General features: G+C 48.4%; 1 protein-coding gene across 1 annotated transcript in view; it reads left to right on the top strand.

Moving 5' to 3' along the window:
- The window catches only part of LOC310790563 (teneurin-2-like), a gene marked incomplete at both ends in the record, with an annotated part of 240,232 nt that extends 219,644 nt beyond the window's left edge, over window positions 1-20,588 (top strand). The window contains 19 exons of the mRNA XM_083652265.1: window positions 191-458; window positions 1,678-1,821; window positions 2,338-2,587; window positions 3,252-3,272; window positions 3,423-3,652; window positions 5,651-5,805; window positions 6,879-6,980; window positions 7,354-7,527; window positions 7,833-8,476; window positions 8,912-9,087; window positions 11,316-11,551; window positions 12,208-12,504; window positions 13,231-13,788; window positions 14,448-14,717; window positions 14,838-15,248; window positions 15,413-15,523; window positions 15,809-16,076; window positions 16,762-16,892; window positions 19,851-20,588. Coding sequence (XP_083508391.1) covers window positions 191-458; window positions 1,678-1,821; window positions 2,338-2,587; window positions 3,252-3,272; window positions 3,423-3,652; window positions 5,651-5,805; window positions 6,879-6,980; window positions 7,354-7,527; window positions 7,833-8,476; window positions 8,912-9,087; window positions 11,316-11,551; window positions 12,208-12,504; window positions 13,231-13,788; window positions 14,448-14,717; window positions 14,838-15,248; window positions 15,413-15,523; window positions 15,809-16,076; window positions 16,762-16,892; window positions 19,851-20,588 — 5,184 coding nt within the window. The remainder of the gene's footprint in view (window positions 1-190; window positions 459-1,677; window positions 1,822-2,337; window positions 2,588-3,251; window positions 3,273-3,422; window positions 3,653-5,650; window positions 5,806-6,878; window positions 6,981-7,353; window positions 7,528-7,832; window positions 8,477-8,911; window positions 9,088-11,315; window positions 11,552-12,207; window positions 12,505-13,230; window positions 13,789-14,447; window positions 14,718-14,837; window positions 15,249-15,412; window positions 15,524-15,808; window positions 16,077-16,761; window positions 16,893-19,850) is intronic.

Below are 20,588 nucleotides of genomic sequence, written 5' to 3'. Positions count from 1 at the left end.
CTGCCTGGCTGCCTTTCCTGCTTTCTCTCCCTTCCCGTTCCTCCACTCACTCTTTCTTCCATTGTTTTCCCCCCTCTCTATTTTTGTCCTTCAGCCCTCAGTGGAACGTGACCCCCATTACTCTCTCTCTCTCTCTAATCCCCCCATAATCCCCCGCTCCTCTCTCATCCCCTCTCCTTTTGTCTTGCAGGTGCTGCATGAGCAGATCGAGGTGCCCGGCAGCAGCCTGAAGCTGTGCTACCTAAGCTCCAGGACGCAGGGCTACCGCTCGCTGCTCAAGGTGACCATGACCCCGGCCGTGGTGTCCATGGGACTGCTGAAGGTTCACCTGATGGTGGCGGTGGAGGGGCATCTCTTCCAGAAGTGGTTCCACGCCTCGCCCAACTTGGCCTACACCTACATCTGGGACAAGACCGACGCGTATGGCCAGAGGGTCTACGGGCTCTCCGAGGCTGTCGGTGAGTGGAAGGAATGGATGGTGGGAGAGAAGCTAGCTGTGTTTGTTAGGCCGAAGGTGTAGGCTCTCTTTTCCCAGTGTTGCACGTCCTGACTGGATTAGAAACTTTAGCAGTAGGGGAATACTCACAATGACACAGGGACAGAGTGCTAATTAGGGATCTTGGAGAAGGAGGATAATAAACTGCAGTACCGCTCTACGGTACAGTACAGCCACAGCTAAGTGCTTTTTTTCATCTGTCTCATTTTCATTGAGGCTGCGCCACGCGTGCTTCCGCCCGGCCAGCCGTAACGATGCTGAAGGGTTATTAGCCATCAGGGGGAGTTAGCAGTTAGCTAGCGGAGCAGCAAGCAGGGGGCCAGGGGAGCCTCAGTGCTATTACGTTCCACTGTCACATTCGCTCACAGTAGCTGTCAGCCCAAAACGCTGCTTTCAGGCCAGAGATGCGGTGTGGACATCAGGGACTGCACTGTGGACTAAAAAGCGTAAAGGGCAGACTGTTTGCAAGATCACATTGTCCTGAAGTTCCCCCCAGTAGCCACAAGGCTTCATATAATATAAATTGGATATACACGGTTTAGAATGAGGTTTGTTTGTTTTGCTAGCCATGCGTCACGGATGCAGGTGTATGCATTGTTGTCGGCGGTGACGCTGAAAAGGTGCGGGTAACAGCATTCTCACCGAGACTCATGTGGGAGTCGATGTGCGAACACACTCTTCCTTTTAATGGGTGGGAGCACACATGTGCATGTCACACTCGCAGACGCACACATACCGTGTCACACACACACACACACACACACACACACACACACACACACACACACACACACACACAGCAGTGGCCGCGTACTAACTCATCTCAACTCCTCCATTACTTGTCTGTTTGTACCAATCAATGAGACCCTGTCAACACATGCACGATGATGGAGGCGTAATGTTCCCACTAGCAGAGTTTGTTACCGTGGCAACCGGCCTGGCCTGTGGAGTCGGAGGCCCAACGGGCAATCTGTCCAATTAACAAGGTTTTTAATTGATTTAGCAAGCATGTGAGATTGTCAGTGAGGTGTTAGTACAGGATACAGGTGCTGCTAACTAGTTGCTCTGTGTGTATATCACACACAATTTATAAGTGAAATGAACTTTGCATCTTGCACTTTCCGTTTGTCTACTTTTCTCTATGTCTATTTATTGTACCTCCTACTCTTTTCTACGCGCAGTGTCGGTGGGCTACGAGTACGAGTCCTGTGCCAGTCTCGTTCTGTGGGAGAAGAGGACAGTCATCCTGCAAGGCTTTGAGCTGGATCCCACCAATCTGGGAGGCTGGTCACTCGACAAGCACCATATCCTCAACACGCGCAGTGGTGCGTATGCACACGCGCACACACACACACACACACACAAACGCGCGCGGACACGCAAACAAACAAAACGTGCGCGCGGAATCGCACGCACAACACAACGGTGCAGCGCGCATGAACACCTGGGAGAATAATTTTTGATGCATCATCTACTGTAGCATTATCTAAATTGTGCGCTAATGCTGAAGCCTTGAAATATAAATGGGTCGATGCTGTGATGCTCGGCCCCGCTGTGAAAATCAATGCTCTAATGGCATGGACACACACTGTCTCTCTCTCGACGTGCAGCTTAGCACAACAAGTAAACACATGGTAGTAAACAACTCTCCGTGTTTCATGTGCATTTTCCCCAACACGTAAATAAGCAATTAAGGAAACGTGTACAAATGTAAAAAATCTACTTCTGCTTCTGCTGTAGCTCAGAATGTTAGTTTATGCCCAAAATATATATGAATATTATATTCAAAAAGACAGAAAAAAAATATATATATGCTACTCCTCATCCTCTATCCTGTCCAGGGATCCTGCACAAGGGCAACGGCGAGAACATCTTTGTGACGGAGCAGCCCCCGGTCGTCACCAGCGCCATGGGAAACGGGCGCAGGCGCAGCATCTCCTGCCCCAGCTGCAACGGCCTCGCCGACGGCAACAAGCTGCTGGCGCCCGTGGCCCTGGCGTCGGGCGTGGACGGCAGCCTCTACGTCGGGGACCTCAACTTTGTACGGAGGGTCTACCCGTCGATGAACACCACTGGCATCCTGGAACTAAGGTATGTATGGGAGGGGAGGAGAATGAGGAGGAGAGGAAAAGGCATGAGAGCAGCAGAGAAGAAAACAGTGGCTGTGATGCTCATCTGATAATACAGGAAAAGTTTGGAGAGGAGCATTTAAGAGAGAAAACTATAGAGTAATAATAGCTACATAGCTGATAGCTACAATGAATGGATAACTACAAGTTTGTGAGGAACAAAAAGTTCTCAAAGTAGGGGTGAATGAAAAGCTGCAAAATGGAGAGGAGAAGAAAGGAAAACATGGAGATTAAATCAGACAGCAGATTGGGATTTGGAGTGTTTTGATGTTGCATGGGAAATGCTGATAGAAAAAAAGCAGGGCTGAGAGATTAGCAGACGCAAGGAGGCAGGAGAAGCCAGGGAGGGAGAAGAGGAGTTGTCTGCACAGTACAGTGAACAAGCAGGATCGGATCCTCCCAGGAACTGAAAAAAAGGGAGGTGAGACACCGGGGACAGTGAGATTGAAGTTGAATTATACACTGCGCTAGATACCATCTCTCCAGGGCGTTTTTACCCGTGTTTAAATGTTGCTGTTCACACCACAGCTAGCGTTCTGCCTCTCTCCGTAGGTCGCTCTCTCCACAGGCCGTGTGAAATTAACATTTGTTTTGTTGTGCTTTTATCTCTCCTTCCCCCCTTGAAGGAACAAAGATTTCAGACACAGGTAAGATGCTTGTGTTGATAAATCAGACGTTTCTACACTGCATATCCCCGCAAACAATAGCGCCAGCACTTCAAACATTTTTCCATTGAAATGATGAAATCAAGCTATTCAGCGGCGCGATAATCATCACTTGTCTTCCTCGCCCCTCAGTAACAACCCGACCCATAAGTACTTCCTGGCTGTGGACCCAGTATCCGGGGCATTGTTCATCTCAGACACCAACTCCCGGCGTATCTACCGCGTCCGCTCGCTAACGGGCGGCCGGCTTCTGTCGGACAACGCCGAGGTGGTGGCCGGGACAGGGGAGCAGTGCCTGCCCTTTGACGAACGCTGCGGGGATGGAGGCAAAGCCACCGAAGCTACGCTGATGAGCCCCAAAGGTGAGCCGGTGAAGGGAAGCATGTGACCGCTAAACATACAGGCAAGATGGCGGCCCCAGTGTTATGGCAACTGGTTGTGTTGAGGTTTTGTTCTACAGATTTTCATGGATTGAAAATCTAAATGCTGGTCACTGCTCTTTGAAAGCTTCAACATTTTTCCTCCGCTCTCTAGCTGACCACTTTAACTCCTGCACAGCAGTGTGTACAGGCCTCAGCATAATAAACTGAAGGCACCTTAAAAGAAGAGTTCACCCAAAAATGAAATTTCTGTCATCTTCTACTCACTCTCATGCTAATTTAGATTAAATGAAAAGGTGTTAGCCTATGTGATATGACACACAGGGAGTGTATGGCAGCACAACTTCGTAGTAGCCTTCTGCAAAAGAACTGAGCTGATTTAGAGTTCCAAATCAAAAACAGCCAAACGATCACAATGTGAATAGAAAGACCTATACATCTATCATTTGTTGCAAATCAACCAGCTGTAGTTAAGATTTGCACTAAATTCTGCTGTAAATATAGATATTTTTGGAACCCACTGACTTCAGTTGTTTTGGAGAAGGCTGATATGGAGTTGTGCTGGCAGCCTCCCTGTGTGTTATATGGACAGACTTCACTTTGAGTTTCTGGCATGATCGAGGGGGAGGAGCTGATGACAGAATTGTCATTCTTTGGGTGAACTATTCCTTTATTATTTTTTTCTCTTGGTCGCAATATGTTTTTCTTAATCTGTGTAATCTTGTGATTAAACTAAAGCAGGACAGAGACAGAAGGAGGTTATAAACCAGATTAATGTTACAATTATTAATGGAATTATTTTTGTGGTTCACTGGAGCTCGGAACATTGTGACACCAAACTGTCAAGGATGTCACACTGTCACATTTCCCCGTCACTGACGTAAGTGTGTGTGTACAGGCATGCGTGTACCACTGCAATGTCCGTGGGTGTGTGAATGTGTGTGTGTGTGCGCGTGCGTGCGTGTGTGTGTGTGTGTGCGTGTGTGTGTGTGTGTGTGTGTGTGTGTGTGTGTGCGTGCGTGCGTGCGTGTACCACTGCAATGTCCGTGGGTGTGTGAATGTGTGTGTGTGTGTGTGCGTGCGTGCGTGGTTGTTTGCGAGAGAGAGAGACGAGAGGGAGAGATAGGGGAAGACAATGAGCTACTGGTTCCCTTTCACCTGTCAGAGGCAAAGTCAGCCAGCTCACATCAGCTGGCCCTCCCCCTCCACCCCCCCCCCCCCCCCCCCTCTCTCTCTCTCTCCTCCAGCTCTCTTTGTCTCTCGCTGTCTCTCGATCTCTCACTTGCTCTGTGTCCTTCGCTGTATCCTCCATCTGTTGTTGTGTACCTCAGCGCATCTAGGAGTTATTTTGGGGGACAGTTGCCTCTAGAACAAACACACACCTGTCTGAATGCCTGCCGCCTGTTAGACCGACAAGGCTGACACTGCACCACTGGTAAACGATAGAAGGAGAAAGGCAGAGACAAATGAAACGGAGGAGGGAGGGCGTGACAAACAAAACAACAGACAGAAAGACAGACGGAGAGACAGACAGACAGACGGAGAGACAGACAGACAGACAGACAGACACACAGACAGACACACAGACAGACACACAGACAGACAGACAGAGAGATAGGGGGAAGTTGAGGATACGAGGGGAGACCAAGGAGAGGAACGCAACAGATCACTTGCCATTCTGAAGATAGTCAGCGTCTTTCTGAAAGATGGATTGCAATCTGCCATCGTCCTCTGGGACGAGCATCAGCTCAAATCTGCATCCCAATGACTCATCGCAAAACTAACAGTTCAATGCCCATTCACTGACTTTGCTCGCTCTCATTCGATGAAACATGGAGCAATTCGGCTGTCAGGCGTGCTATCTGTTCTCAGCCCGCGGAGGGGGAAAAGTGAAGTATAATAGAGCTAAAATCTCTCTGGGTTGCCCGTGCTGCAAGAATTATGAGTTTTCATCCTCGGTCCTCATTTCCCGTTTGACAGGTATTGCAGTGGATAAAAATGGGCTGATGTACTTTGTGGACGCCACCATGATCCGTAAGGTAGACCAGAACGGAATCATCTCCACTCTGCTGGGGGCCAACGACCTGACTGCCGTGCGGCCGCTGAGCTGTGACGCCAGCATGGACGTCAGCCAGGTAGGACGGCGGAAGGAGGAAGAGACAGAGGCTGGTGGGATGATAGCAGGAAGAGACAGAGGCTGATAGGATGATAGGAGGAAGAGACAGAGGCTGATGGGATGATAGGAGGAAGAGACAGAGGCTGATAGGATGATAGGAGGAAGAGACAGAGGCTGATAGGAGGAAGAGACAGAGGCTGGTAGGATGATAGGAGGAAGAGACAGAGGCTGATAGGATGATAGGAGGAAGAGACAGAGGCTGATAGGATGATAGGAGGAAGAGACAGAGGCTGATAGGATGATAGCAGGAAGAGACAGAGGCTGATAGGATGATAGGAGGAAGAGACAGAGGCTGATAGGATGATAGCAGGAAGAGACAGAGGCTGATAGGATGATAGGAGGAAGAGACAGAGGCTGATAGGATGATAGCAGGAAGAGACAGAGGCTGATGGGATGATAGCAGGAAGAGACAGAGGCTGATAGGATGATAGGAGGAAGAGACAGAGGCTGATAGGATGATAGCAGGAAGAGACAGAGGCTGATGGGATGATAGCAGGAAGAGACAGAGGCTGATAGGATGATAGCAGGAAGAGACAGAGGCTGATAGGATGATAGCAGGAAGAGACAGAGGCTGATAGGATGATAGCAGGAAGAGACAGAGGCTGATAGGATGATAGCAGGAAGAGACAGAGGCTGATAGGATGATAGCAGGAAGAGACAGAGGCTGATAGGAGGAAGAGACAGAGGCTGATGGGATGATAGCAGGAAGAGACAGAGGCTGATAGGATGATAGCAGGAAGAGACAGAGGCTGATAGGAGGAAGAGACAGAGGCTGATGGGATGATAGATGATGAGAGAGTTTGGCTATGATGCTGGCGTGGACGCCAGCCAGCCGGGTCAGGCAGTGATTGATTTAGGGAGGGATTAAAGACGTTGAAGCCATGGATAAATGAATAGATCAAAAGGAGAGTGAAGACTACAGTCACTTTAGGGAAAATGAAGAAGAGACTTGTCTGAACTTTGGCATCCATTCAATAGGTCCTCCTCGGCGTAGATATGGTCTCGTTGATATCTGCTGTATCTCTCCACCAGGTGCGTCTCGAGTGGCCCACAGACTTGGCAGTGAACCCCATGGACAACTCTCTGTACGTCCTCGAAAACAACGTTATCCTACGCATCACTGAGAACCACCAGGTCTGTACCATGAGGCTCAACCCCAAGGGCAAACCACACAGGGTGGACACGCACTGTGCGGTTTTGACAAGATTTAGTCCCAATTAGGCTTTCTCAAACCAATTTACAACCAACCAAAGTACACATTTATATTCTAGTATAAAGGTTTTTTTCACCAAGAAACTTGCTGGAAAGGCAACATTGCTGGTTAATTAGTTCCAGGAATATTTTAGTGTGTAGACTCTACACTGTAGAGTGTAACTTCGCTTAAGGAAACTTTCATCTGATGTAAGTATTGCAATAGTAACGCGATGCTACCATCTGTAAATATTTGTGGTGTTATTGCTGTTGATTGATCATGGATCTATTCTCTCTTCCATGACTTTGCCCACAGGTGAGCATCATAGCAGGGCGGCCCATGCACTGCCAGGTGCCAGGTATCGACTACAGCCTCAGCAAGCTGGCTATCCATGCCGCGCTGGAGAGCGCCACCGCCATCGCTCTGTCCCACACCGGCATCCTCTACATCGCTGAGACCGATGAGAAAAAGATCAACCGAGTTAGACAGGTATGACACAGATGTCTGCTTTAGAATGATTCAGTCAGTCTGGAGTTATTTTCTTGGCGAGCTAAATTGACAACACAGCTGGTCGGGCTGTGTGGGTGTTTTTTTGAGAATTCATATATTCTGAGAGTGTCTCAGATCCCGAGGTCATATGGGCTTTTATGCACATATTTTGTTATGTTTTTCCAGTCCTCTGTTTTGATATGCCAAAAGGCAAATTTATGTTTCCTTTATTCTTTTTATGTAGCTTCTTTTATCTCATCATTAAACATCTGTCCTACTTTCTGTCTGTGCGTCGTTTTTCTCAGGTGAGCACTAACGGAGAAATCTCTCTCCTGGCCGGCGCTGCCTCGGACTGCGATTGCAAGAACGACGTCAACTGCAATTGTTTCTATGGCGACGATGGCTACGCCCCCGACGCGGGCCTCAACTCCCCCGCCTCCCTGGCGGTATCTCCTGATGGGACGCTCTTCATCGCCGACCTCAACAACATACGCATCAGAGCCGTGCGAGCCAATCGGCCCGGCCCGGCCGTCTCCAGCGCGGGCTCGCCTGGCTCGGGGGCGGGGCAGTATGAGGTGGCATCGCCGCGGGAACAGGAGCTGTACGTCTTCAATGGGGAGGGGCTCCATATCCAGACGGTGAGCCTCGTGACCGGGGAGCCCCTTTACAATTTCACCTACGGTTCTGACGGAGAGTTGGCCGCCCTGCTGGACAACTGCAACAACACAGTGAGGGTGAGGCGAGACGGCCTCGGCCAGGGTGGGGGAGCAGGCCTGCTCAGGCTGGTGCTGCTGCCAGAGAACCAGGTGGTGACCCTGGGCTTGGACCCCACTGGGGGGCTGCGCAGTGTCTCGGCCCTGGGCCAGGAGGTGGCTCTGCTCGGCTACAGCGGCAGCACGGGCCTCTTGGCCACCAAAGCCGATGAGACCGGATGGACCACCTTCTACCAGTGAGTGTGCAACAGTGGTAAAGATGTCTGGAGGACTGTTTGGATTTTCCCTCTCAGTGCATGTACATCCACCACTTAGCCTATCTGGGCCCATTAAACAGTCTGAGATACAAAATGCATGAGCTTCCCAGCTTTTTATGTTCATCCTGTTTTATTTCATCGCCTGCTTTCCCGGTGACATCCCACACAGTGCACTGCTGCCCCCCAGTGGTAGCTTTCATAACTACAGCCAGCTCCTGTAAAATAGCCTGTTATTCCTCTCTGCCAGCTTGCTGACAAAAGACAGGTTCACTGTGTGTGTGTGTGTGTGTGTGTGTGTGTGTGTGTGTGTGTGTGTGTGTGTGTGTGTGTGTGTGTGTGTGGGGGGGGGGGGGGGGGGGGGGTGTGTGTGTCCTTCCTTTACCGATCTGCTCATGGCTATCTCCCATCTCCCAGGTATGACAGCGAGGGTCGCCTGACCAACGTGACGTACCCCACAGGCATGGTGACGAGTCTGCACCGTGAGATCGAACGCTCCATCAACATCGACATTGAGAGTTCCAGCAGGGATGACGATGTCACCGTCATCACCAACCTGTCCTCAGTGGAAGCCTCGTACACAGTGGTGCAAGGTAGACACACACTCGGCACACGCATGCAGAGGCTTAGACTTAGACATAGGGTACTAGATTTTCATTCATACTCAGTCATCACCAATACAAATGGAAATCAATTATAATTTATAATATTCATCAATTATTAATTATAGTGGGAAGACCCCGGTCCATCCCAGGTGCCTAATTCTGTGTGGAGTTTGCATGTTCTCCCCGTGTCCGTGTAGGTTTCCTCCCACCATCAAAGACATGTATGTTAGGGTTAATACTCCTGGCAGTGACCCTGACCCCAAGGCAACTTAACTTAACTTAACTAGTATTATTTACAGGAAAGCAATCATTTATATCCTAAAAAGGGCCTTATCTTCCTATACACCATTATGTTTATAGTACTGCCTATCATGCTAGTCATTTTTGTCATAAAGATTTATGTCAGCCTAAAAAAGTCAAGGGTTAACTGTTCTGTAAATACAAATATTGGTAAACTGAGTTGCGACGTGTTTACTCTCCCCTACATCCCAGTTTGTACAGTATATATGCATTGATGAAATACCCACAAGCTCTAGATGATAGAGTCTAGAACTACGGAACTTTGGTATTGTAGGAAATAGCCACCCTGTGTGATTGTAAATGTGCAGAGGTCTGACGACTCTTAATTGAATGCGTTCCAATTTCCACACAGTTATGTGCAAACTCGACGACATCATTTCCTCCTTCGCGCTGAGCCAACCCTCTCTCCTGCTCCCGGGTGACCAGAATTACCAATATATAGTTGTTAATCCCAACTGGGGCCATTCTGCTTATCATTACAGACAAATTCATTAACTTGTGTAGAGAAGATCCTCCTCATCCCCTAAGCTCTCTCTATTTCTCTCGCCAACACGCACATATACGCACACGCACTCACATACACACACACACGCATATATACGCACACGCACTCACATACACACACACGCACAGCCCCGCCCACATCCCACGATCCCTTAGCGTATTCGCTCTGTTTAGAGAACAGGAAGAAGGAGAATAATTGGCCTCCCCTCCCCTGACCGGTACATGTGGCGTGACGGACGTATGAACGCAGAGTGTCGACTGTAAGACGTCTCGAAGGCCTCGCAGAAGAAGAAGACGAAGAAGAAGAAGTTGTAGATGTATTCAGTGATCCACTCGAGTTGCTGGAGGAAAAGGGGGGAAAGTTACTCACAGAAGTGCAAGTCATTTAAGGCTTCCACTGCAGGGTTTCACCACCGTTCTCTGCAGACATCCTCACTTAACCATCTCTCTGTCTCCTCCTCCCCCCCTTCTCTTCATTAACTCATGCACAGTGGATCCTCCTTAGCCCTGAAGCTCTCGTCTCTCTCACCCTCTCTCCCTCTCTCTCTCTCTGTGTCTCTCTGTGTGTGTGTGTGTGTGTGTGTGTGTGTGTGTGTGTGTGTCTCTCTCTCTCTCTCTCTCTCTCTCTCTCTCTCTGCTTTATTACAGAGATTGTTCAGATAGAGAGAGCAGAGAAGATTTATCTTAACGGCTGCCGCTGCCAAGTCAATGGAAAAAAGCTTCTCGTCTGTTTGAGGCGTTGTTAAAATGCCGCCCGGAGCTTTATTACAAATTGGCCTTATGGATTACTGTCATTTATGGTGGGGCTTCAAAGGGAGACACCATCTGATCCCCTCACCTTTTGTAAATGAAATAACCCCTCCCCCCACCCGCCCTGCATCTGCCAGAGATTTCTGGGCCAAAAAAAACAATTTTATCCTATTATCTTTATTTTCGCTTCATCACGTCATCGTGATCAAACCACCCGTTTTCACACATCGGAGCTAAAGGTTTAGCATCAGCAGCAGTGCCCATTTAGTCTATCTCTCTTCCTTTTTTTAGAGTCTTTTTTAGTGCTGTAGGGAGATGTCAGTTTCGGTTGCCTTTCTACCTGCACTCTGTTTTCTAAAACTATATTCGCATATTTTGAGATTGCAGTGACAGTGCTCCATAAATCTTTTACGGCCGTGAACAAATTCTCATTCTTATTCTGATATGAGCCTACACAGGCTTATGACTGGAGTTTAGCTTTATTTGTCTGAGTAGAAGAAACAATAATATTGTGCATATTATGCCAAAACTACACATTTAGTTTTAGTTGATGTTGCTTTTCCTAACATCATGCCCTTGCCACACTTTCCAATGGCAGAGAATGAGGATGGCTGGCTCCTTGCCTTATGAGTCGACTCATGTTCATCTATCTCCCCCTACAGACCAGGTGAGGAACAGCTACCAGCTATGCAACAACGGGACCTTGAGGGTGATGTATGCCAATGGGATGGGCATCAGCTTCCACACAGAGCCCCACATCCTGGCAGGCTCCGTCAGCCCTACAATTGGCCGGAGGAACATCACCCTGCCCACCGACAACGGCCTCAACTCCATCGAGTGGCGTCTGCGCAAGGAGCAGACCAAGGGCAAGGTGACGGTGTTCGGCAGGAAGTTGAGGGTGAGTTGACGTTGTTTTGTGACATCAGAATATACCTACAGGTCTATTCTCAGCCACTCAGAACCTATATTCTGACAGAAATCACTGAGATAGTTTAAACAGTTAGTGACGGACAAGCCCGTATTTTATTGTCACACAGTCACACACCAACACATGCATGCGGCCACAAACACACTCATGCTGACGGTGGCCGGTGAAATTTGTCCTCTGCATTTGACCCATCCTGGCTTGTCCTTTCCTCCGGGGGGCAGGCCAGGAGCAGTGGTCGCTTTTTCTTTCCAGCGCCCGGGGACCAACTTCGGATGTTGTCGTCACTGGTCGGATGACGATCTTCTGCATGTTTTATGATAGACAGTGTTGGTCAGTAACATGGGTCTCCCAGTCCCTCTGCTTCGCGGTAAACAGAAGGGAAACCTTTCTGGTATCCCATCCCACTTTGTCCAATCAGGAGAGAGAACTCCACAAAGAGGATTGAGTCAACACCGTTCTCATTCCCAAGTAGTCAATACTTTACGTTTTGGGTTGGTGTTCTGGATCGGATCACCAACCCAAAGCGTCATTTGACTACTTGGGGATGAGAACCGCCTTGACTCAATCCCTCCTCCAGAATCACTTACAGCATCTTCAGCCTCTCTCCATTTCGTGCTTTTCTTCAGGCCCATGGGCGTAACCTCCTCTCCATTGACTTTGACCGCAACACGCGCACGGAGAAGATCTACGACGACCACCGCAAGTTCACACTGCGCATCATGTACGACGCTCAGGGCCGGCCAGCCATGTGGCTGCCTAGCAGCAGCCTGGCTGTGGTCAATGTGTCCTACTCGACCACTGGGCAGCTGGTTGGCCTGCAGAGGGGCAGCATGAGCGAGAGGACCGAGTTTGACCCACAGGGACGCATCCTGTCTCGCACCTTTGTGGACGGCAAGGTGTGGAGCTACAGTTACCTGGATAAAGTAAGTGAAGCATTTATCATTAAAAAAAAATCTAAAGTCATGTTATAAGATGTATATAAAATACTCTGCTTTGAACAATAATCAGGGTCTGATGGTTTCCCCCCAACAAACAAAGTTAAATTATCTTGTTAAAATCCTTAAAATGACTTTCCCTCCTGCCTCATAAAAAAATGCCAAAGCAACCAATCAGGGTTATCTAGGACATAACTAGCCAATCACAGCATACAAACAAGGGCTTTATCAGCTGAATACTGGACAGGGATTGGCTCTAGTATTCGTGATGTTATGAATCATGCTTGTTGAAAATCGTCTTTTCAGTGAGCTCAGAGAAACCTTCCACCTTCAGCAGATGATTGTGAAAACAGCCTTCTAGTGTCAAACTGCACAGACATCATTCTGCACAGTGAAGCTCAAACAGCCACCCAAAGGAACAAGAAGAAAAACTGATTTTTGACTTTGGGGGTCTTTAAGCTTTGTATCTAAGGATCAGAAGTCACCAAGGCAAGGAAGGGACAGTAATTTGGACTGGAGAATTGAAGTGAAATGATGTAGAATTTTTCTGATGATGATTATTCAAATTAATCAGCCATGAATATATCACTCCTGGTCCTATTTCACAGGAGGGAAGTCATCCATTTCCATTTAAAAGAAATCCCAAATGGCGACATGGTCATGATGCTATTAAATGAAGCTGTCTTTTCTCTGTTTCTCCCTCCGTGCCTCCAGTCCATGGTGCTGCTCCTGCAGAGCCAGCGACAGTACATCTTTGAGTTCGACGCGTCGGGCCGGGTCACGGCGGTCACCCTGCCCAGCGTGGCCCGCCACACCATGTTCACACACGTGTCGGTGGGCTACATCCGCAACACCTACAACCCGCCGGAGAGCAACGCCTCCATCATCCACGACTTCAGCGAGGACGGCAGACCCCAGGCCTCGCACTACCTGGGCACCGGCCGCCGCGTCCTCTACAAGTACGGCAAGCTGGCCAAGCTGGCGGAGATCATCTACGACAGCACCGCCGTCACGTTCGGCTACGACGAGACCGCCGGCGTGCTGAAGATGGTCAATCTGCAGAGCGGGGGCTTCTCCTGCACCATCCGTTATCGCAAGATGGGCCCGCTCATCGACAAGCAGATCTACCGCTTCAGCGAGGAGGGGATGGTCAACGCCCGATTCGACTACACCTACCACGACAACAGCTTCCGCATCGCCAGCATGAAGCCGGTCATCAGCGAGACGCCACTGCCCGTCGACCTCTACCGATACGATGAGATCTCTGGCAAGGTAAAGAAATCACTGATCTGGTCTACGTTCTTTTTTGATAGTAAGATACATGCAGAAATGTGTTGGAGTTGTTTGGAAGCACACAGAAATTCAACGGTGACTCTACTACTCCAGCAGTACTTTCACAGCAGTTATAGTCAAGCAAGGTCAAGCATGACCTTGGTATTATAGACACACTCTTTGCTAGCAGAGCTCGCAAAGGTAGTGAGCACTCACCAAATAAGAATAAAAAGGTCTTGGTGACGGAATAAAAACCCTGAAAGGACATCGCGTGCTGGCGTTCCTTTTTGACTATTATAAGGTTCTATCTGACCTTTTTGTCAAAACTGAGTTAGTCACATGAACCTATTCTATATAATAGCCTGTTGACTGTGTGGTGTTATTTTTTGAAAATAATGATTTTTGAGCCTGTACTTTCAAAAACAATAGGACCCATCTCCTTTTAACTGAAAATGTTAAGCTCAATATCTCAGAACTCTCCTGAAGGCAGATAGAACCTTTTAATTCTAAGCTCACGATATTATGGCAACTTAATAATACAGTTCAGGTATACAAAAGGATTTGGCTTGTAAAACAAATTCTTTGTGTATTCAAAAACAGAGGTGTACCATCTTTGGCCACCGGTGGACTCACCCTTTCTACAAACATCTCTCTTACAGGTGGAGCACTTTGGGAAGTTTGGGGTCATTTACTACGACATTAATCAGATCATCACCACAGCCGTCATGACGCTGAGTAAGCATTTTGACACCCACGGTCGCATCAAGGAGGTCCAGTACGAGATCTTTCGCTCGCTCATGTACTGGATGACGGTGCAGTACGACAGCATGGGGCGGGTGGTGAAGAGAGAGCTGAAAATTGGGCCCTACGCCAACACCACCCAGTACCGCTACGAGTACGACGGAGACGGACAGCTCAGCGGTGTCAAGGTGAATATCTTGTGTGCAAAGAGTTGGTATTTTGTGAGTCGTTTTATGCAGTTTGTATCCGTTTCTGTTATAGGTGCTTTACTGTTGATTCATGCCATCTCTACTCATCCTCCCATCCAGGTGAATGACTGGTCCACGTGGCGCTACAGCTACGACCTGAACGGCAACCTCCATCTGCTGAACCCGGGGAACAGCGCCCGCATCATGCCGCTCCGCTACGACCTGCGAGACCGCATCACGCGCCTGGGAGACGTCCAGTACCGCCTGGATGAGGACGGCTTCCTCAGCCAGCGGGGCTCAGACGTCTTCGACTACAACTCAAAGGGGCAGCTGCTGCGGGCGTACAACCGAGGGCCGGGCGGCTGGAGCGTCCAGTACCACTATGACGGGCTGGGCCGCAGGGTGTCCACTAGGAACAGCCTGGGACAGCACCTGCAGTTCTTCTATGCTGACCTCAACCACCCCGCCAGGGTCACACACATCTTCAACCATTCCAGCTCTGACATCTCCTCGCTCTACTATGACCTACAGGTGGGTGCCTATAGAGATATGTCACATCTACCTATATTCTGTTTATATATTGAGAGGTGAGAAGATGGGTGTCGGTTGTATGAAGAGGATGATGAAATGGGTAGACTGGTTGAATAATATTGTTATTAGAGCAGTAACTAATGGGAACATCTTCTCATGATCAGGGCCATCTGTTTGCTATGGAGGTGAGCAGTGGAGAAGAGTACTACATAGCTTCTGACAACACTGGCACACCACTGGCTGTCTTCAGCAGCAATGGACAGATGATCAAACAGGTAATGCACGAAGCAGTTTGTAATCACACTTAATCTGCTATCAGTTGACTGGTATTAGTATTAGTACTAAGAAAATTATGTTATTCCCCCTATTTGTCCAAGAAACAATTGAAAACACCAAGAAAGCTGGGCAGCAGGGTGGTATATAGTGAGTAGGGAGACTGTCCTAAAACTAAAACAGCTCCAGGGACCATGTTCTGTAGCTCACTCTGTGCTCTGACCTTCCTCTGGAAGGGTGAGTTGAGTATTACCAAAAGCAAACGGAGCGTGCCTTGTGTCGTTCAGGTCCAGTACACAGCTTATGGAGAAGTGTACCTGGACTCCAACCCAGAGTTCCAGCTGGTAGTGGGGTTCCACGGCGGCCTCTACGACCCCTTGACCAAGCTGGTCCACTTCACCCAGCGGGACTACGACGTGCTGGCCGGCCGCTGGACCTCGCCCGACTACGCCATCTGGCCGAAGATAGGAAAAGACCCCGCTCCGTTCAACCTGTACATGTTCAAGAACAACAACCCCCTCAGTGACATGCTGGACGTCAAGAACTACGTCACAGGTGGAGGAGAATAATACATTCTGCACATATTCTGTTGTGTTTACTTTCTTTTTCATTTAGCCATTATCAGAATGTCTAAAGCGGTGCGATATTTATTCAAAACTGTCCATTTCTCCGTATATCAAAGAGCTTTGCAGCACTGCACATAAATGCTTCACACCATAATGTAGACATTAAATATAGATTATTTCCAAAGGTGGAACTTCAGTAGAGTTGTCAGGTAAAACCCAGTGGTATAAAGATCAGCCTCGAGACGGCAGGTAGAGGTGAACTCAGTTCAGTCAAAGCACACGTGGATTTCCATTGTACTAGAAAAGAGATTGAACAAGCTGAATTTACATAGGGTGTACTCTCTACTAACATGGCCATTACTGACGACTGCAATGTTCTCCATTCAGTGCAGAGTGATACCATTGTAAAAGGGTAAAGGAACATTGGAACCTATGAGGATTATATCCTTGGAATACTGATGTTAAGAAATGGATTGTTCTGGAAAGGTTCACCCAAGGTTCACTCTATGTCCTCCGAATAGCACGGCAGCTGATGGCTATACAATCTCCAGCAGCTGAGTGAGAAAAGATACCCAGTTTCTCACCCCTCTAATGTTTGGCCATAAGTGATTCATTCTGTGTCGTGTTTAATATCGTCATTCAGCTGCTCATTTCTCTCTTATCTGCTGCTCTAGATGTGAAGAGCTGGCTGGTGATGTTTGGCTTCCAGCTCAGTAACATTATCCCCGGATTCCCTCGTCACTCCCTCTACTTTGTGGAACCACCATACGAGCTGCAGGCCGCCCAGCACTGTGAGAATGGACAGGTATGTTACAGTAGGACAGGTATGTTACAATAGGACAGGTACGTTACAGTAGTACAGGTATGTTACAGTAGGACAGGTACGTTACAGTAGGAGAGGTACGTTACAATAGGACAGGTACGTTACAGTAGGACAGGTACGTTACAGTAGGACAGGTACGTTACAGTAGGAGAGGTACGTTACAATAGGACAGGTACGTTACAGTAGGACAGGTACGTTACAGTAGGAGAGGTACGTTACAATAGGACAGGTACGTTACAGTAGTACAGGTATGTTACAGTAGGACAGGTACGTTACAGTAGGACAGGTACGTTACAGTAGGAGAGGTACGTTACAATAGGACAGGTACGTTACAGTAGTACAGGTATGTTACAGTAGGACAGGTACGTTACAGTAGTACAGGTACGTTACAGTAGTACAGGTATGTTACAGTAGGACAGGTATGTTACAGTAGGACAGGTACGTTACAGTAGGACAGGTATGTTACAGTAGGACAGGTACGTTACAGTAGGACAGGTACGTTACAGTAGGACAGGTACGTTACAGTAGGACAGGTACGTTACAGTAGGAGAGGTACGTTACAGTAGGAGAGGTACGTTACAATAGGACAGGTACGTTACAGTAGGACAGGTACGTTACAGTAGGACAGGTATGTTACAGTAGGACAGGTATGTTACAGTAGGACAGGTATGTTACAGTAGGACAGGTACGTTACAGTAGCACAGGTACGTTACAGTAGGACAGGTACGTTACAGTAGGACAGGTATGTTACAGTAGGACAGGTATGTTACAGTAGGACAGGTACGTTACAGTAGGACAGGTATGTTACAGTAGGACAGGTACGTTACAGTAGCACAGGTACGTTACAGTAGGACAGGTACGTTACAGTAGGACAGGTACGTTACAGTAGGACAGGTACGTTACAGTAGGACAGGTATGTTACAGTAGGACAGGTATGTTACAGTAGTACAGGTACGTTACAGTAGGACAGGTACGTTACAGTAGGACAGGTATGTTACAGTAGGACAGGTATGTTACAGTAGTACAGTTATGTTACAGTAGGACAGGTATGTTACAGTAGGACAGGTATGTTACAGTAGTACAGGTACGTTACAGTAGGACAGGTATGTTACAGTAGGACAGGTATGTTACAGTAGGACAGGTATGTTACAGTAGGACAGGTATGTTACAGTAGCACAGGTACGTTACAGTAGCACAGGTACGTTACAGTAGGACAGGTATGTTACAGTAGGACAGGTATGTTACAGTAGGACAGGTACGTTACAGTAGCACAGGTACGTTACAGTAGGACAGGTATGTTACAGTAGGACAGGTATGTTACAGTAGGACAGGTATGTTACAGTAGGACAGGTACGTTACAGTAGCACAGGTACGTTACAGTAGGACAGGTACGTTACAGTAGGACAGGTATGTTACAGTAGGACAGGTATGTTACAGTAGGACAGGTACGTTACAGTAGGACAGGTATGTTACAGTAGGACAGGTACGTTACAGTAGCACAGGTACGTTACAGTAGGACAGGTACGTTACAGTAGGACAGGTACGTTACAGTAGGACAGGTATGTTACAGTAGGACAGGTATGTTACAGTAGTACAGGTACGTTACAGTAGGACAGGTACGTTACAGTAGGACAGGTATGTTACAGTAGGACAGGTATGTTACAGTAGTACAGTTATGTTACAGTAGGACAGGTATGTTACAGTAGTACAGGTACGTTACAGTAGGACAGGTACGTTACAGTAGCACAGGTATGTTACAGTAGGACAGGTACGTTACAGTAGGACAGGTACGTTACAGTAGGACAGGTATGTTACAGTAGGACAGGTACATTACAGTAGGACAGGTATGTTACAGTAGGACAGGTACGTTACAGTAGGACAGGTATGTTACAGTAGGACAGGTACGTTACAGTAGGACAGGTATGTTACAGTAGGACAGGTACGTTACAGTAGGACAGGTATGTTACAGTAGGACAGGTATGTTACAGTAGGACAGGTATGTTACAGTAGGACAGGTACGTTACAGTAGGACAGGTATGTTACAGTAGGACAGGTACGTTACAGTAGGACAGGTATGTTACAGTAGGACAGGTACGTTACAGTAGGACAGGTATGTTACAGTAGGACAGGTACGTTACAGTAGGACAGGTATGTTACAGTAGTACAGGTATGTTACAGTAGGACAGGTACGTTACAGTAGGACAGGTATGTTACAGTAGGACAGGTACGTTACAGTAGGACAGGTATGTTACAGTAGGACAGGTACATTACAGTAGGACAGGTACGTTACAGTAGGACAGGTATGTTACAGTAGTACAGGTATGTTACAGTAGGACAGGTACGTTACAGTAGGACAGGTATGTTACAGTAGGACAGGTACGTTACAGTAGGACAGGTACGTTACAGTAGGACAGGTACATTACAGTAGGACAGGTACGTTACAGTAGGACAGGTACGTTACAGTAGGACAGGTACGTTACAGTAGGACAGGTATGGTACAGTAGGACAATCCAATCCAGTATTAATCCCACAGTTATGTTTCAGCTGTTGTCATGTAGCTACACGACCAGTCAAAACTTTGGATACACCTAACTGAATATACTATGTACTAGCCAGTTTGATATAAAGGCTTATGCTTAATGTTTGAAATTATTTTTTTAGATGGATATAAATAGTGACGTTGATCCTATGTATGAATTTCTTTCCAAAGCCTCTTTCCTAGTATTAAAAAAAGGAAAGAAACATGTGGTGAGTCAAAACTTTTGACTGGTAGTGTATATTCATGTAGATACAGATGCCAGTCATCCTACACTATTGTTTACAAGTTGTGATACTGTTTTGTCCTAACATGAATGTATATTTTGCACAGTGACTGTTCACACAGTACAGTCTCTCTCTCTCTTCCAATATGATTGTTAACCTGTCCACTTCTTCATGTAGCTCATCACCGGTGTGCAGCAGGCAGCAGAGCGCCACAACCAGGCCTTCATGGCCCTGGAGGGTCGCCTGCTCAACAAGGAACGGCGCGGACGCAAGGACAAGCCTGGCCACTGGTTCGGCACCAGCACCCCCATCATCGGCCGCGGGGTGATGCTGGCGCTGACGGAGGGCCGCGTGGTGGCCGGCGTGTCGGCCATGGCCAGCGACGACAGCCGTAAAGTGGCTCTGGTGCTCAACGGCGCCCTCTACCTAGAAGGCACACATTACACCCAGGACGGGAAGGACTGCCACTTCTTTGTGAAGGTGGGCTCTGCCGACAGCGACCTGCTGGCCCTGGGGCTCACCAACGGGCGCAAGGCGCTGGAGAGCGGCATCAATGTGACAGTGAGCGGCCGGACGAGGAGAGGGGCGACTGTGGACTTTGCAGTTCCGTCGCTAGCGCTGAGCATCCGATACGGGCTGGCCCTGGACGTGCTGGATGAAGAGAAGGTAAGACTGTTGGAGCTGGCCAGGCAGAGGGCACTGGCCGGGGCCTGGGCCAGAGAGCAGCAGAGAGCCCGGGACGGGAAGGAGGGCAGTCGCCTGTGGACGGAGGGGGAGAGACAACAGCTGCTAACGACAGGCAGGGTGCAGGGCTACGACGGCTACTATGTGCTGCCGGTGGAGCAGTACCCTGAACTGGCTGACAGCAGCAACAACATCCAATTCCTCAGACAGAACGAGATGGGCAAGAGGTAA

The sequence above is a fragment of the Poromitra crassiceps genome (assembly GCF_964638095.1).
Source record: "Poromitra crassiceps genome assembly, chromosome: 15".
Lineage (NCBI taxonomy): Eukaryota > Metazoa > Chordata > Actinopteri > Beryciformes > Melamphaidae > Poromitra > Poromitra crassiceps.
This window is presented reverse-complemented; position numbering and strand designations above follow the sequence as displayed.